General features: G+C 37.0%; 1 protein-coding gene across 1 annotated transcript; it reads left to right on the plus strand.

Annotated features, from left to right (window-relative positions):
* Positions 1 to 10,115: 10,115 nt before the first annotated feature.
* LOC113311673 (F-box/kelch-repeat protein At3g06240-like) lies at positions 10,116 to 11,285 on the plus strand. The gene has a single exon (XM_026560479.1). It carries the CDS (start codon positions 10,116 to 10,118, stop codon positions 11,283 to 11,285), a length of 1,170 nt encoding a protein of 389 aa, XP_026416264.1.
* Positions 11,286 to 18,079: the final 6,794 nt, after the last annotated feature.

The raw sequence follows: 18,079 nt of genomic DNA on the forward strand, positions 1-18,079 counted from the left end.
ATGCACACTACCCAAACACTTCTAAAGAGGGATTGCAAAGCTGTGGTATGAAATAATACTCAAAATTATATAAAAAATCAACACTTTCAGTTTTGAAAGTATGAAAAGTCGGCAAGGTCGACGAATAAAGATCATGCCGACTTTATGACACACAGGAGACGACATAAAATAATTTATTAGTCGGCAAGGTCATCAAAAAATACCCTGCCGGCTGTTGAAAATACCCTGCCGGTTGTTGAGAAAAATGTATTAGTCGGCAAGGTCTTCAAAAAATACCCTGCCGCTTTTAAGAAAAATGTATTAGTCGGCAGGGTCTCCAAAAAATACCCTGCCGGTTGTTAAAAAAATTTTAGTAGTCGGCAAGATCTTCAAAAAATACCCTGCCGACTGTTGAAAAATTTGTTAGTCGGTAAGATCTTCAAAAAATACCCTGCCGGTTGTTGAAAAAATTTACAGTCGTCATGACTGTTATGAAAAGTCGACAAGATATGCATGTTACGACCTTGCCGACTAAAAACACAGAAATCACAATTTTCGATTTTTAACCTAATATAACAATCAAATCACACAACACAATGATGGGTTTGAGTTTAAACATCACTTATAGTCTTCTTTTCGCCGGTAGAGTCAACATTTTTTTTGGAAAATCAAAGTTGAAGATTTTGATATGGCTTTGGATGATGGAAGATGCAGATGAAGGGAAGAAAAGAAGATTAAGAGTTGTTTAGTTTTTTAATTTTAGGATTAATGAAATTAATAAATGGGTTTATTTTTAAGATTTAATTAGTGCAAGAGTATAAAAATAAAATCACCTTTTTTAACCTCCCCTTAATAAGGACACTAGGTCCCCTTAAAATTGGGTATATCCCAATTAATCTGGGTATACCCCAGTCAAGCCAGGTTTAGTAAAGCTTTCATATTAAATTTTTAGATTCACTAATTTTACTCTAACTTTCATGCATCCACATAGTCTGAGCAAATGGTACTTGATTCACATTTTGCCGGTCATTAGTTTGGGTAAGCCTTCAAATTTGGAATATTTTAATGCTGGGATTATTTTGTTTTGTAATTTATGGATGGATTTATACTGGTGTTTTTAGGAGCGATCCCGAAAGAACTAGGGGTGACACAAAAAGATAAAATAGGTTGAAAATACTTATATGTCCCTTCATAATCGGTAGTTTAGTATTTTTTTTATCTACCGATTGTGACCATGTATTTTTTTTATCTACCACAATCCGCAGATAAATAATATCACGAAACAACCGATTATGGCAGGATTTTGGCACAATCTCATTTTGGGGCTACTCTATATTCGGTACTTATATGAACTATCTTGACTACCGATTATGGTAGGATATTTTTCAAAGAGAGCCATTGTATAATCGGAAGTCAGGATAACTTCATTTATAGGCTCCACCAAAATTCAAAAAATAGAGAATTTTGGCAAAATCTCATTTTGGGGCGACTCTATATTCGGGAGTTCAATAACCTAAATTCACTACCGATTATGGTACAATTTTTGTCAAAGGTCTATTGTATAATCGGGAGTCAAGATAACTTTATTTACTACCGATTATAGGCTCCACCAAAATTCAAAAAATAGAGAATTTTTGCAAAATCTCATTTTGGGGCAACTCTATATTCGGGAGTTAAATAACCTAAATTCACTACCGATTATGGTACCATTTTTTCCAAAGGTCTACTTTAATCGGGAGTCAAGATAACTTTATTTACTACCGATTATAGGATAATCAAAATTCAAAAGATAGAGGATTTTATTTTGGGAATACTTTATATTCGGAAGTTATATAAACTAAATTGACGCCCAATTGTGGATTAACTTCCGATTGTAAAATTATCTACCGATTGTGAAGGGTAGTTTGGCCATTAAAAAAACACGAGAGATAAGGGATAGCTATATTTTATGTTTGGGTGACCTTTTTTGTCTTTTTGTGTCGCCCCTAATTCTTTTGGGGTCGCCCCTAAATATGCCAGGGGATTTATGTCGTGGATACTCTGATTTTTTTTTCTTTTTTTTTTGCTAAAATGGATACTCTGATCAAAGTCTCCAGTTATGAATCCTTGCAAAGTTGACGAAGGTTGAAAAGTTACAGAGGTGCTTAATTGACTTGTGGGTGTTGTTAATTTGTTCTTATTTATGAACTTATCAGTATATACAAGTATATATATACTGATAAGTTCATAAAGAAGAATAAATTACTGATAAATTCATATATATATATATATATATATATATATATATATATATATATATATATATATATATATATTGAGAAAGAAATGCTCGGTGCGTAGCACGGGCACAAATCTAGTATGAACTTCTCAATATATATATATATATATATATTGAGAAGTTCATACTAGATTTGTGCCCGTGCTACGCACCGAGCATTTCTTTCTTTTCTAATTTGGTGTGCGCGGGGCTTCACCCTCCCGCAGCGATGCATTTTTGATTTGGTGTGCGTCTGACTTCCCGTCTCCCTTGGTGATGTACTTTTGATTTGATGTGGTGAGGCGAACACATTAAATAGCTAAACAAAACATACGAAATATGTGCAGATTTTTTTGTTTGTTTTGTTTTTTGAAATCATGCGTAAAATTTGTGGTTATTTTTTTCCTTTATGTATTAATTTGAAAAAAATTATAACCATAGTACGATAAGTACGTACTCGACTTCTGATTCGAATTTGGCTTCCATAAAATTCCAAACATTGTAAGTAAAAAATTTGTCTCCTTTAAAAGCCTAATGTTATCCAGCTTTACTGTGATATTGTACCACATGCAAAAATATGTAAAACGGACGTTCTTTACTTAACCTTCTCACTGAAGATGCAAAAAAAATTATGACTTTATCTCTCCGACCAAGCACTCTAATTTCCATATACGGTAATTCTATTATTTTTATAAGCCTCTCTGTCCATCTTCGAGTATCACCACAATATGAAGTTAAATTTAGCGTGTATAGTGTATAGTTCTTCGGCAAAAGATAAAGTCAGAATTCCCATAGAGATTGTTTCCGGGCTAGTATCAACCAGGGTAAGTCAAATGTAAATTTAAAAAAAATGAATTATGATGATCAAAATCAATAGTTGGATGTATGTTTTTGTTATAGTCTTCTAATCAGGTCAAAGATTTTCTTCCTACAATATCACCACGATGAAAGTTGATAGTTGTTCGTTCGTTTCTGATATATCCTCCAACCAAGCATTTCTTCCTCCTAACAAAATATTTATGAAAATTGTTTATAGAAATTTTTAACTTTGTAATACATACATGTCTACCATATATTTCACCTTCCCTGTGGCATATAGTCCTATACCTTATACTGCTAGGATCAAATCAGTGCACCAAGCCACCAAGAGTATTGAACTCTCCACCTTATTTTGTTCAGAAAAAGTATAACCTTAAATGCAACATTATGATACTGTTTGATTGATTATATTTTGGGTGCCCAGTGCTATAGAAGCATCCCAAGTATAACATAATGGATCATTTTGTGCTAAACACCGCATGGTTGCTTTTGTTTTCCTTATGTTTTCAATGTGAGGTTATAATTTCTTCCTCTTAAACATTCAATTACTTACCATGCAAGCAAGTAAGAAGGAATGCAAAATTCCAAATAATCAGAATATGGAATTGTGAACATAAATTCGGAAATCTGTCTTCCGAAAAAAGATTAAAACTCCATTACACAAATTCTCCATTACACCAGCCCCATGGATACCTTCTGGCATAATACTCTTATTTTGCATTGTACAGGTTTGTCCATCCCAAATTCAAGCTTAATGGAGCAAAATTACGCATTCTCCCATTTGAAAAGCTTGAAAATTATGATCCGCTACAAAGCCACCAACAGGTAGGTGCGACTGGTGGTAATAATAGTGAGACTACACTCATAACAAAGTTAACTAAAACAATTAAGATGTAATCACGTCACACAATTCTATAGATACAACACAAAGTTGTTTTCTTTTTTGGGATAATTAGAGTTTGGTACTCGGGTTTAGACCAACACTAAACTTTGGTCTAACATTTGTCCAACGTTAGGACTTGGTACCTGGACCAAACGTTGATCCATGTTGACTCAATTAAATATTAACTTCTATTTAGAAAATATTAAAACAATAAATAAAAATAAAATTGACGTCTTATTTACTAAAATAACCTTCACTTTTTTAATATTTACAAATCCACATCACTAAACCATGACTTCCATTTCTTCTCATCTAATTCGAACTTCAGATTAGCCTATCTTCAATTCAATCTCAAACTCAGCTGCAATATTCAACTACACAGACAACATAAACCCCATTCTTCTTTCTCTCATTAGTATCTCACAACACCACCAGTAGCAACTTCGAATTATCAAACCCCCTGTAACTACCACCAACATTCCACTCTTCTATTTGCGTTGTACACATAACTCGACGTACTCAACACTACCATCACCATTCTAGCTCACAATTCCATTCCAAATCAAACCCAATCTTCTAAATTCACTGTTAGCACATCTACAACTCAAAAATACCTCTAACTCTCAGATTCGTACTCAACAGATTCTGACCACCAAACTTAGCCATAATCTTTAATCTCCCTGAGTCAACCTAAAACCCATCAACATCTTCCATATGATTTCTTGAATCGACTTCCTCTTCTCTGATTTCATATTGAGATTTGATTTCGGTTTGGGTTTTGATTTCATCCCTGAGTCAATGATATTTGGGTTTTGATTTCATCTGATTTGAATTCCATCCCTGAGTCAACCTAAATATTGGGGGTAGAAATTTGGGTTTTGTTTAACACCCAAATTGAGATTTGATTTAATCAGTAAACTAGGGTTTTGTTTGTTTCGGTGAATAAAATTTTGTTTGATTCAAAAATTAGGTTTCAACTTAATGAAATTGAGATGTTGATTTGAATCACTAAACAAGGGTTTTGCTTGATTCCGAAGTTGGGGTTTCTATTTATTGAAATTCGGGTTTTGATTTGGGAGAGTAATTGATGGCTTTATGATTGAAGGGTTTCCGGCGGTTTTATTCCTTACAGAAATCATGGGAACTTGATTAACAAAAACAAATTAAAGTAGAAAGAAGAAAAGGAAGCAATACCCAGTACACGAACCTTGAATTCGATTGTAACCACTAATTGAGACGTATACTGTTCATGGATGTTTATTTTCTAAGAGTGAGAGATCCAGAATTGAGGCCGAGGAAGAAGATGAGTTTGGTAAGAAGGCGGAGAAAGAATAGCCAAGTATTAATTGGTCTGTTGCATGCGAGCCGTAGATTAGTTGTTTTTTGATATTAGATCCACTTCAAGAATTGATTTGTAAACTCAGTATTTTAAGGTTTTTTATTTCACAAAATCAATTAAAGTCAGGTCATAGACAGTCAAAATGGGTCCACGTCTGGTCCAGGTATTGTTGGAAACAGTGAACAAATAATAAAACCGAATCTCAAACAGCTAAGTCGCGGAATAGGTCGCCATCTTTAAGGTATTTCACGACTCTGCCTCTTTGATTGTGCAAGCAGTCAAAAATTGTCGAAAACCTATGGGATAAAACATCTGATACTCTCTTGTTCGATTTCTCTGCACTATGAGAAATCGAATCACAATACTCTTTCTAACACTTGCCCAGAATCACAAAAAAAACCCAGATAACTTTCTCTTTTCAGAAAACCAGCCTTATAACACTCGGGTTCGCTCTTGCTCTCGCTTTAATTGGAGACGAAGACTCTCCTTTTCTGCTAGCTCCCTTCGCCGAAGAGAAGCATCCAACAAATCCCTATTGACAGCCTGAGAACATTATAAGCATTAACAACCATCCCACGTTATAAATATACGGTTAAAGAAAAACAACTCATCATCTGATCAAAAGTACCCTTCAGACCGGCAGAGTAGAAAGATACGACATTGATCATCTCTTCATCGGACAGAGAGGCAAAGTCGGGAGAAGTGAGAGCCCCCAAAGAATTGCACATCGGGCCCGAGATAGTAAAGAAGGTAGTTCCACCCGAGATCGGGGCATAGATAACAGGAGGGACGTTTTCCAACAACTCGCCCCCATGAACAACATTTTCTTCACCAACACCAGACTCTTCTGCCTGCGTCGGCTCCTCTTTCTCGCCCACACCACCAATATCGTCCTCCTCATCAAAAAGATCTTCATCATCATCACCATCAGATACCAGAAGCACAACACCATCGGCGAGGGTGACACCTCTACGAGTAGACTGCTGGGGCATAACCTCCCCTGGGGCAGACTCATCGCCCTTCAGTTCTTTCCCCTTTCCACTAGGTTTACCACCTACAACGGTAGAAGAAACATCAGAAGATTTCTGAGGCAACTTCCTCAGAAAATGAGACAAGGGAATCCGATCGTCGGGATCCTCACCATCAGTCGCTGAAACATTCTCCACATCTCCCTTATCAGCTTTTGATTTCTGCACATGAGTCTTCGTTAGATCCATTCAAGGCAACAAATAGGGGCAAGTACATGTGCTGTAGGTAGAGAAGTATATTTGTTACCTTCCTTGCCTCTCCCTCGAATCCTGTGCTAGGACCTCTATCCCTTTTCGTAGAAACCGAAGCCTTAAATTTACTGCTTTGAGACTGAGGCTACAAAACAGGAATACATCAAAACATGACCCATCTAGATACCCGAGCCGACAAAGTCAAAACATGCGAAGCAACTTACCCGACCAACGTTTACCACCCAAAATGGATAGGGCTCGGCTGGAGGAGGAAGTCGACCACTCAGAAGAGGACCATAAATAGCAAGAGGGACCCGATCCCAAACAACATCACTGGTATGACGGGCGTGCTTGTTAGAAGTTCCTCTCTCTGGATCCTCATCAAACAACAACTTCTTGACACCCTCGGGGAGAGTCTTATGACGATGAGGACTAGCAACAAAACCATCAAGATCACCATTAGTGGAAGTTCCACTCCGATAGTTGGAAACAAAGCTAGCAGGGGGTGTAGTCGCCCGCCTCAGAAGGATCATAGGTCGACCATGGAGTGGGAGTGTATTCGCCTCGCCCTCGCCTCTCCCACTCGTTTAGGAGACTAAAGGTGTTGCCATTCCATTGAGCTAAAGCACGAGAAGGAAGAATATTTGGAAAAGCTTCATACATGAAGGGACGGCTAGGATTGTGCAGTGGGAAGCGCAGCCCGAGTTCCAACTGACCTTTGGTGATGATGGTCGCCTCGGCTGAGTGAGGAAAGTTCACGACATCAGCTTTTTTCGAAACACCTTTTTGGCCCGATAAGAGTTTAATGTCATAACCATGGAGATCAAAATCGTCTTTCAACTGCTGGATGAACTGTTCATCAGTCAAATCCTTGGCAACTCTCTTATCATTCCTACATGAAAACGAAGGAGAACAGTCAGAAAGGATAAAATTAAGGGCGCAATAATCATGGTGCGAAGGAATGTCAACAATAAACAAAGAATCAACAGAAACACTATCATCATCAGAAAAGGTATAACTGACACCCCTCTTCTCTGTCATGGAGGGAGCCGAAGAATCCATGGAAGAACTGTTGGGAAGAAACCTTGAATCAAAGAAGATAACAAATGACAAAGGTCACAACAACAGCAAGGGGAAATCAATGGGAGGATCAAAGGATGATTGAAGCTCTCAAAGAATCAGAAGACAAAGAGATATCAGAGCAGCAGTTGGAAGAAGAAACTAAGGAAAGAGAGTGCAAGTTTTTGGAAATAGTAAAAGTGAAAAACCAAGGGTTTATGGCTTGAATTTATAGTCCCAACTATTGTAACCGACGAAGAAGGTAGACAGGTCATAAAGACGATTGTAGTGGGGGGAACAACATGGCGTGAAACACTGCATGGCAACGGGCGTGAAAGGCGAAGAGGTTTCTTCCCCTCGTGTCGATCACACGAGTGAAAGAAGGGGCATAAATGTAGGTGTAAATAATCCACAGATCCAGGTGGAGCAAACCTAAGTAGTGAAGCATCGACAACAGATGAAGTGCGAAGCACCAAATCATCTTATTTGACCTTGGCGCGAGAAAAGAGACACCAAGGGAACCCGTGAAGATAATATGTGTAAAGGTCGGAGGTGACTCAAGAGATAGCCATCGAGTACAACAACAATAAATGCACTGACCAAGTAGTTGAGAAGATAAGAAGAATCTGGTCAAAGTAAGACTCGGCTAAACATATCAAAGGCGACGTCGGCAGCAATCATTAAGCAAACGACACCAGACAAGAGGACATCGGGAGAAGGTATTACTAGGCTCGGCCCAGTATCTCGGACGAAACCTTATCTTTAACCCGAGAAGGATATCAAGGAAGATGTACCACGACTTACACTGTAACTTGGATATATCATCACTTATGGCTATAAATAGAGAGTTATGTAGAGAGCTAAGGACCAAGTAATCAGTAAGGGTGGAGAGAATATCAAGAGCTTGAGAGAGTGAAGAGAGTGCTTGTTAGTAAGATACATGCTTTGTAACCTTGAATCGAGCAATAAGATCATCCTTTTACCCCGTGGACGTAGGTAATCATACCGAACCACGTATATCTTGTGTTCTTGTGCATCTCTTGCTTGTTTACTTCCTTAGGTGTGTGTATGTATCTCTTTGGATGTAGTTGTAGGATTTTCCACATCTACAGAAGTCATATCAATGTTGTTTGGATCAAGGGCTAAGTGGCAAAATGCCCCAAAATCGATCTCATGGTTGTGAAAATGCCCCGGACGTTAAAGAAAAGATTAAAATGCCCCAAAATCTTATCAAAATGCCCCAACCGTTACTTTTGTCGTTAGATACGGTTATGTGGTCAAATTAGCACGCATGTGGTCCCGCACGTGTGAAAAGATGACATTTATACCCTTATGACAAATAAGCAGACATAAGGGGGACTGTTTTGGACGGTCGCCACTACCAAACGAACAACCAGCAACCACCACCGCTGTCACCATCACTACCACCACCATCCCCACCACCGGCACCACCACCACCACTAGAACAACCAACACCAACACCAACACCACCGCTAACGCCTCCTCCTCCACCACCACCACCACCGGCACTGCTACCGCCTCCACCACCACCACCACCGCCTCCTCCTCCACCACCACCACCACCAACGCCACTAATACCACCATTTCCACCACCAACACCACCACCGCCACCACTACCACTACCACCACCACCGCCACCACCAACACCAACGCCACCACCTGAATCCTAAATCCTAAATCCTGAACCCTAAATCCTGAACCCTAAGTCCTGAACCCTAAATCCTGAAACCATAGATTCTGTCGAAGGGCAAAAGAGACCATTCATAACACAGTTGACCAGTCAAAATCTGTCAAAATGCACCATTTTGATTATTGTAGGTAAAAGTAACGGAATGAGGTTTTTTGATAAGATTTTGGGCATTTTAATCTTTTCCCTAACATCCGGAACATTTTCACAACCTTGGGATCGATTTTGGGACATTTTGTTAGACTTATGTTATGTGTTGGCCTCCAACTCATAGAAACCACCAACGGTGTTATAGTGTATGGTTTACGTTTATGATCTTATTTTTATATTGGTAGTAACAGAGAGAAATGTCTGATACAGGAGAAGAACAACAAGAGGTTACTAAGGCTAAACGAAAAATGATACATGGCCAATGGAACAGAACAACGAATACTAGCTTTGTTTGTTGAGGCATGTAAACAGTGCTAATTAATTACTGGATTTATTAACACCCTTATCAAAGTCTTATTACTCTTTAAAACCTGGCCAAAGTGAGGTATACTCCAATTATCTCGGTATCCCCAATCTCGCCAGGTTAAAAAGCAACTCCTTTTAATATGCCGTACAGGGAGTTAATTATTATTATCATTTTATTTTATTTTATTTTTCGCCCCCAACTTTCTTAAAAAACAACACCTTTTAATAGGCCGTACAGTTTCACCGAGATGTTCTTTAGTATGTATCTCAGTCCATTTCGATAGAAAAGGAGTCGTATACGACCAAGTTACCTCTCCTACTTTTAAGGGATTAATTTTGTTGGAAATTCTGTTAAAAAGATGTAAAACGTGATCATTCATATACAAACCCGAAAGATGGGAGGAGTATCTTCTAAGTCCAAGATGGGATCGATGGACGAGGAGGAAAACACGAATGAAAAGAGATGCCCGCACCTACCAGCAGAAATTATCATCGAGATCCTTTTCAGGTTACCTCATCGATCTCTCTTAAAATTCAGGTGTGTATCAAAACTTTGGAGCGTCTTATTTAATAGCCCTAAACTTATTGATACGATCCAACACAACTTTAGCATCATGGATAGAATCCGCAACGATATGTATTGTATAGATAATGGATCATTATCCGCATCATCATTACTTGATGGTATTGACAGCCGTATTCAGAAGATTCATTGCCCAGTCGTTGATGATCACTTTAGGATTAGTTTTATGGCTTCTTGTAATGGGTTGTTTTGCATACGCACTACTAAACGGCATGATTGTAGTTTATGGGATCCATCTAGGGGGGACTACGAACGAATACCTCCACCACCACCTGATCCATTTCCAGTTGATAAGTTTTTATATAGGAGCGGCTCAACATTTGTAGCTATAGGATATGGGTTTGGTTATGACTCCAAGAGTGATGATTACAAGTTTGTACGCTTTACAAGCTATTTAAACTTGAACCTATCTGAAGCTGAGATCTATTCTCTGAGATCGAATTCATGGAAACGAATCCAACATATCTCTTATCTATTATCTCCGCAAACATACAAGTACGGGGTGTTTTATAATGGATCTCTTCATTGGCAGTCATCCTCTTCTCCCAAAGCCTTAATTGCTTTACATATGACAGATGAGTTTATCAGAGGAATCTCACCCCCGGAAAATCCAGATTTTGAAAAATTCTGTAACACTGAATATATTGATGTGCTGAATGGGTGTCTTTCCATGCTTTATAGTAATGTAGACCTTGGTTATGAAGTATGGTCGATGAAGGATTATGGAAATAAAGAGTCATGGATTAAAATTTACAGCATTTCAAAACTGTCTATACCACTTGAAACAGGATGGTTTGGGAGATTGAGAAGGATCGCGTGTTTAAAATCCGGAGAGATTCTATTAGAGGTTTTTCATCTCGGCATGAATCGGACTACTACAGAGGCTTTGGTTTTATATGATATGAAGAATGAAACGTCTAGGTTTCTTAAGTACCACAAGGATACAATAACTTCACTATCATTCCATAGTTATGTGAAATGAAGACTAATCGCGAAGAAATGTTTAGAGATCTCACAAAAAATCACGATGATTTAACTATACAAAATATTGACGAGTTTGCTCGTTGTCAATAGGCAGTGGTCTTTTTGCTTTGCCAATAGGCACTGATGTGTTTTGTGGATTGTAGTGTTACTTTAGCTCTTTTTTTGTTTTGTTGCTATTCTTGTTGGGCATTTCGCTTTTGTTATATTTGCCCGTACACGACTTGTGTGCATTTTAATCCATGAACGATCAAAAAAAAGTTGTGTGAAATGAAGAGCTTGGTTTCAGTTTCCTCGGGCTAATCATGATGGAACTGATAACCATCTTTACATTCACACCTATCATATTCAGTTCCGATTTTCCTTGGTGATCTACTTTATTATGTTTCTTTATTTGTTTTGAAGAATTAAAGTTTAGTCAACTTTGATCATATATTTTTAAGCTAATAAACAACTTTCTTCATACTATCTTTTTTTGGGACAGGAATAATTAATGTTAGTACTAGCTAGGTGTGGTTTCATGAAAAAAGAAAAAAGAAAAGAACAAAAAAAAAGAAAAAATAAACCAGCAAAGAACTTTATGCATGAACTTAATTAGTAAAAATGTGAATCGGCCTTGGTAATTCTAGGTGACTTGAATTTTCATTTTAGGGTTCTGTTGGTAACTCCGATAATAACATGATTTCAGAATAAAGTGCATGATCGTGGCCTCTCTTAGCACAGAGAACCTTCAGATTTTGTCAGACTACCACAAGAATTGAAACAATCCAAGTCAAATTCGCCGCATTCCATAAACCTATAGGGAACAAAATAAAATCTCACTTCAAGGATACCACCAATATCAACGAAACTGGAACCGTCTCCACCTATACACCGGAACACACAATTGATTATAACAATCACATGTGTGCATGGCAGAACTCAGACATACATTTATCGCTTTCTTGTGCCAACACTAATCTCCATTGATCTAACATGGAGGAGAGTTATAAGAATAGATAACCCATTTGGAAGCCGCAACATTAAGAAATCTGCACCTTTCTTAAAATTCCGCAACAATATTTTTTTTGTTTTTATAAGAAAATAGAGTAGCTGACAAAACAGTTATGCATTCAGCTGGGCTAGGAATAGCGCGCATCAGGCTGATAGCAATCCATAGCATACATAATAGTCTGATTTCGGAGTTTTATCTCTTACATCAAAAGATTGAAGAGAGTTAAAAAAAATTCGGAGGTTTGGACCTTTCCAGTTAAAGTTTCCAAACAGAGTAGAATGGATAGAAAGCTTAGCTAATCTAATAGCCGGAAAATTTTAGTGATGATCAACTTTGTTTAGAGTTCCCAGAACAAGTCCAATTGCTTGTTCCCCCTTTCATTTGGTGATAAGCATGATTGACCTTTCCTTGAATTTCCTGTTTATATTCCTACCAAATGGCTTTGAGAGTATCTTCATTTTGAGCTTCAAAGTTGATACTGGCCTTGTGAAGCTCTTTTCTCCATTCCAGAGCTAATGCTGCTCCTCTTGAGGCTTTGTTGACTCTCTGGGTATTGTCTTTAAGATTTCTTGCTCCCAGGAAGGATCCTGCAGAGGATAGAGCAATTAGAGCAAAGTTAGTATATAGAAAGGTGTCTCCATTAGTATCAGTTTGAAGAACATCCAAAGAACTGATGCTAATAGTGATCCCAATTTTGTCTTTATGAGTATCTATCAGTCTTTCATTCATGTCATCATGGTTTTGATGATAATACAGATTGTTAAGAATATGGGTAGGTTTATGAAACACTCTATTGAGTGAGCAAGTGTTGATAGATTTTTCCAACAGTATCAGGGGCATTAGCGGTGATTTTTATGAATATTATATCACATTAGGCCTTTTAGATGAACCAGCAAATGGTAGCTAAAGTGGCGTTCCAACTTGATAAAGGATTATGAGGTCGGAACCATGTATTCAGACAGTCATTGAAGGAACTAGCATTTCCAAATATTTGGTGGTGAAGACCAAACATATGATTCCATACATCATTAAAAGCTGGGCAAGACATTAGAGCATGAGTGATGTCCTCCTGACTGCATTTACAGATATTGCAAATATGATCAATATAATGCAAAATGCTTGAAGTCTTGGCATTAGTAGGTAGGATTCCATGAGCACATTTCCAGATAAAGAGGTGAATAGCTGGAGAGGTATTCAGCTTCCAGATTTCCCCCAAGGAGAGTTTTGAATATCATTAGCATATTTGTCAGAGACTTGCTTGTCATATAGAAATTTGACAGTAAAGTCTCCCTTTTCAGTGAGGCTCCAAATAATTTTGTCTTGATCCTCCTTATTATGATGAGTCATGTAAATGGTATGCTGCACTTTCTGAGAGAACCAACTGGTGATAAGACTTGGGATCCATTCTCCATTATCATTTAGCAATTGGTTGACAATAATGAGATCATTAGGGAAGTTAGGTGGCTCGTTTAGGATTGTCTCTTGACTTAAGAACCACCTATCTTTTCAGATGTGAATTTGAGATCCATCACCAATTTTCCAGTGGTAGTATCTTTGGATGTTTGACATACCTTCAAGAATACCTTTCCATATCCAAGAATCAGTGCTTTTGGGTTTAGTTTCCATCCTTATAACATCCTGATTGGGAAAATGATAAGCCTTCATAGAACAAGACCATTGGGAGTATGGTTCAGAAGTTAATATCTAAGCTATTTTTTTGATCATTGCATTGTTGAAAAATTCCATGTTTTTGAATCCCAGACCACCCAAGTCCTTAGGTTTGTTGACAGCATCCCAAGCAATATAATATAGACCTTTTGGTTTGTCTAGTTCTTTTTTTCCAGAAGAAGTCTCTTTGAATGGAGTTTATTTCCTTGCAAGTAGCTTTGGGAAGTTTGAAGCAGTTCATTTGGTATATACTTGAAGTAGAGGTAACAGTTTGTATCATGGTAACTTTTCCAGCAGTGGACATGGTAGATTTCCAAACATCTAATATGTGCTTTAATTTATCAATGCAGATGAAATCTTGTACTCTGCTCTTCTTAGTGAACAAGGGAGATCCAAGATATTTATCCTTCAAATCATTTTTTTGGACTTTTATAAAGGAGCTTATGGAGTCAGCAGTGTCAGGACTAGTGTTTTTGCTGAAGAAGATACTAGACTTTGAGAAGTTTATCATCTGACCAGAGGATTGGCTGAAATCCTGAAAAACTTTGACTAGATTTCTATATTCCTCCATGTTTAATTTACAGAAGATCATGCAGTCATCATCAAATAGAAGATGGCTTATGGATGGAGCTGTAGGACTGAGCTTGGTACCATGAATAAGATCTTGAGATTCAACATTGATTAGACTTCTGGTAAGGGCTTCCATGCAGAATAAAAATAAATAGGGAGATAGAGGGTCTCCTTGCCTGAAGCCTCTGGAAGGTTTAAAGAAGTTTCCAGGTGTACCATTCACCAAAACAGCCAGATTAGTAGTGGAGATACATTGATGAATGAGATTACACCATCTTGAGCTGAAACCCATCTGAGACAATCTGTCAAAAGCTTTAGCCATGTCAATATTTATTCCTATAGTTCTTTTATCACCTTTTTTCCCAGTTTTAGTATTCATATGATGAATAAGTTCATGAGCTACAACAAAGTTATCAGATATATGTCTGTCATGTATGAAATGTTTGAGTCTTTGGGCTAGAAGTTTGGAGATGAGATGATTTTATATGTAGGGTTACATAAGGAGATAGGTCTGAAGTGAGCTGGTGAAGTTGGGTTTTCCACTTTAGGGATAAGGGTTATGAATTTGGGGTTCATTTGTTTTAGAAGAAAACCAGAACTGAATTTTTTTTGGACCATTTCTATGATGTCATTTTCAACCACTTCCCAGTTGGCTTGAAAGAAATTATGCATTTTACGCAACAATATTATCATGCATTTTACCAACCCATATTTGTGCCTTCTCAACCCCATACTTCTTTAAGACTTGATATTGGATTCGGAAAAAATTAAATAAAAATGGAATTTCGCGAACATACTTATTATTTTCTTGGTTTTCACCATCTAGTCACCACTCAACCTCAAGCATGGTAAAAGATGACCATAATTGAACGAAACCCCTTAAAACAAAAACATGATTAAACCATAATTTCTCCCTTATAATTTTCCTGTCCAAAAAAAAAAAACAATAAAAAAAAAATAATGTTTGAAAGCAAAACCCCTTGTACAAATCGAACAACAAAATACTACTCTCCTTAACTGTTAAAGAACAAAAACAGGATTAAACCCTAATTTCTCCCTTCTAATTTTCGGTTGAATGCACTGCCAGGGAATAGTTTTTGGCTGGCTTTTTAAGTGAAAAATAAACAACAATTCTATTCATCTCACTGTCTAACCCACCTCTGACGTGGTCACGTGGCAAGACTGTTTTTGACTTTTTTGGGTTTTAGCCGAGATTTAGATCGAATGGCGAAGTACAAGAAAAAGAAGCAGAGGAGAAAGGAAGAAATTAGTCTCGTCACAGTGATATATAATCATGTGTTCTGTCATGTATCCAGCTAGACCTTAGTAGCAGCAAGAGTGCCTTAGTCAATAACTTAGTTAAAAGTAGTTAGTAGCTGTTTATTTCCTACGTAAATGTTTTAATTAAAGATTGGATGTACTCACATGTAGGGTGGTAATGACAAGTTTCTAAGTTTTTTTACTTTAAGGTTCTTATTTAAGTTTCAGTGAAGGATGAAAAACTTATCGATGAATTAAATGAAAAGATACTGATCTCCGAGTGAGACAGAGGTTATTTGTGAATTCAAACATTGAATCATTATTCTTCTTACAAGGTAGTACTATAATCATAACAAGTGGTATCATCCGGTATTCCTTCACAATGACTGGAGGTCTTTCCATCAAATACATAGAAGCGACAATAAAAGAATTGAGTTTATTAATCAAACCCTTAGATGAAATTCCTACCCGTAATGTTGCTTCTTGTACTACTGAAGCTCAAGCACATGGAGAAAATCTATTTGAGATAAGTAGTAACATCCAACAACTCACTTCTACCTCTATTATTACAAATACAAAGTAAGATGCCTTGATTGATATACTACCAAAATCTAACAACCACCTTGCATCCACTTCTCATTCTAAAACTCCTCCTTCTGGAGCCACTTTACCAGGAGGTATTTTATTCCTCATCACAAACCACCAAATTATATCTTCCTAAGTTCATTGGTGACAATACACGTAGCTGGACGGAAGTGTGAAAGGTATTTTCAGATCCATCATGTGGAGGAACAACAAAAAATTGAAATAAACTTTATGTCTTTGGAAGGTAAAGCAGATTCCTGGTTTTTTTATTTTTCAGCTGGTAAACTTTCTCTACCTTGGTATAACTTAGTTGAACATATTTGTTACCGTTTTGAAGATTTGTCTAATGAAAACTATGTCAGTTGCTTTAACTAACTATCCCAAATAACCACTATTGAGGAATATTTTGAGCAGTTTGAAATCTCTTATGATAAATAAGAATCCTTCCATAAACTTGTTTAGAAGTGTGGTTTAACCGATTTCAAGAATGCAAATCCATGTAAGTATAAAATAAGGATTTGCAGTGAAATGATGTCAACATACTTTGAACACGAGCAGTAACTATTATCATTTATTGTTCAAAGATATTCCTTAGTATATACTCAAGGAGATCATGTGCCGAAATGACTTAAAAATCTTTTAATTAAGGTTTTTAGTTTATATGCTTTAATTACCAGCAATTAATGCATGGCTCTAGAGAATAAAAATTCGTAATGTGCATTTATTAATTGGAGATTTTCTATTGAGAGATTTCGGAAATATTGGACACGCATTTATTGGAATTATGAAAACCAAATTTTACTATTCATTGCATATCTTGATAATACTTTCGGTTTTGGAAATTCTTTGGTGTCCAAGCACCCTTGGTCTCTAAATACCTAAGTTTGCATTTGTGGCAAACTATCTTAAGGGCCAGAGAAACTTTATTTTTTGTTGTTTCTGGTGGAGCCATTTATTCAGAGAGAAAAGTATCCTAATTAGGTGAAATCTCTTACGATCGCTCGTTTAAAGACTTATGTGGGATCAAGAAGCTCTACGAGTACCGTTGGTGGGAAACTAGATAGTTGTAGTGTTATTAATTTTCGATTGATTTAATTGACTAACGGTTGTTGAAACTTTGATTGCACCTAGTTTTTTTATGCTTGGGAATCTTCTTTTCTGATATAAGATTCACTCAAACTAGATCGAAGTACCGACGGGATCTTTAAAATTGTTTGCAGACCTAAAGACATCTTATGATTGTTAAAAGACTCCATTCTGTGTGTGATTGATCACAAGAGATTCAAGTGGTGTTGTGCAAGTTATTGAATATTAAAGAAGATTTGAAGACGAAGAAGATTTCTTATTCGTTTTAGTATCTTGTAAATTTGCGTGCACAAACCTTGATCTACTGGGATCCAACTAGAATCAGATTTATTTGATTGATTAGTTTTGAGAGATCATCATCGCTTTATAGTTTCTCTTTGAGATCTACATTGATTGATTGAGAATATATACTTGAATATTTCAGTAGTTAAAGTTAGACTGATCTAACCAGACAAAGGAGTTTATAAGATTAAATGGAAGAGCCTTTGTCAAATGAATCATTTATATCTTTAGAAAGATTGATTAGCTAGAGTGGTTATCAAACAGATTCTTCCTTTGTTGTTTGGAATACGATCAAAAAGACTTGTTATTCACGTGCGTGACTCTAGAAGTCGAAGGCGCAGGGATACTGA

This window comes from Papaver somniferum, chromosome 9 (genome assembly GCF_003573695.1).
Source record: "Papaver somniferum cultivar HN1 chromosome 9, ASM357369v1, whole genome shotgun sequence".
NCBI classification, from domain to species: Eukaryota; Viridiplantae; Streptophyta; class Magnoliopsida; order Ranunculales; family Papaveraceae; genus Papaver; species Papaver somniferum.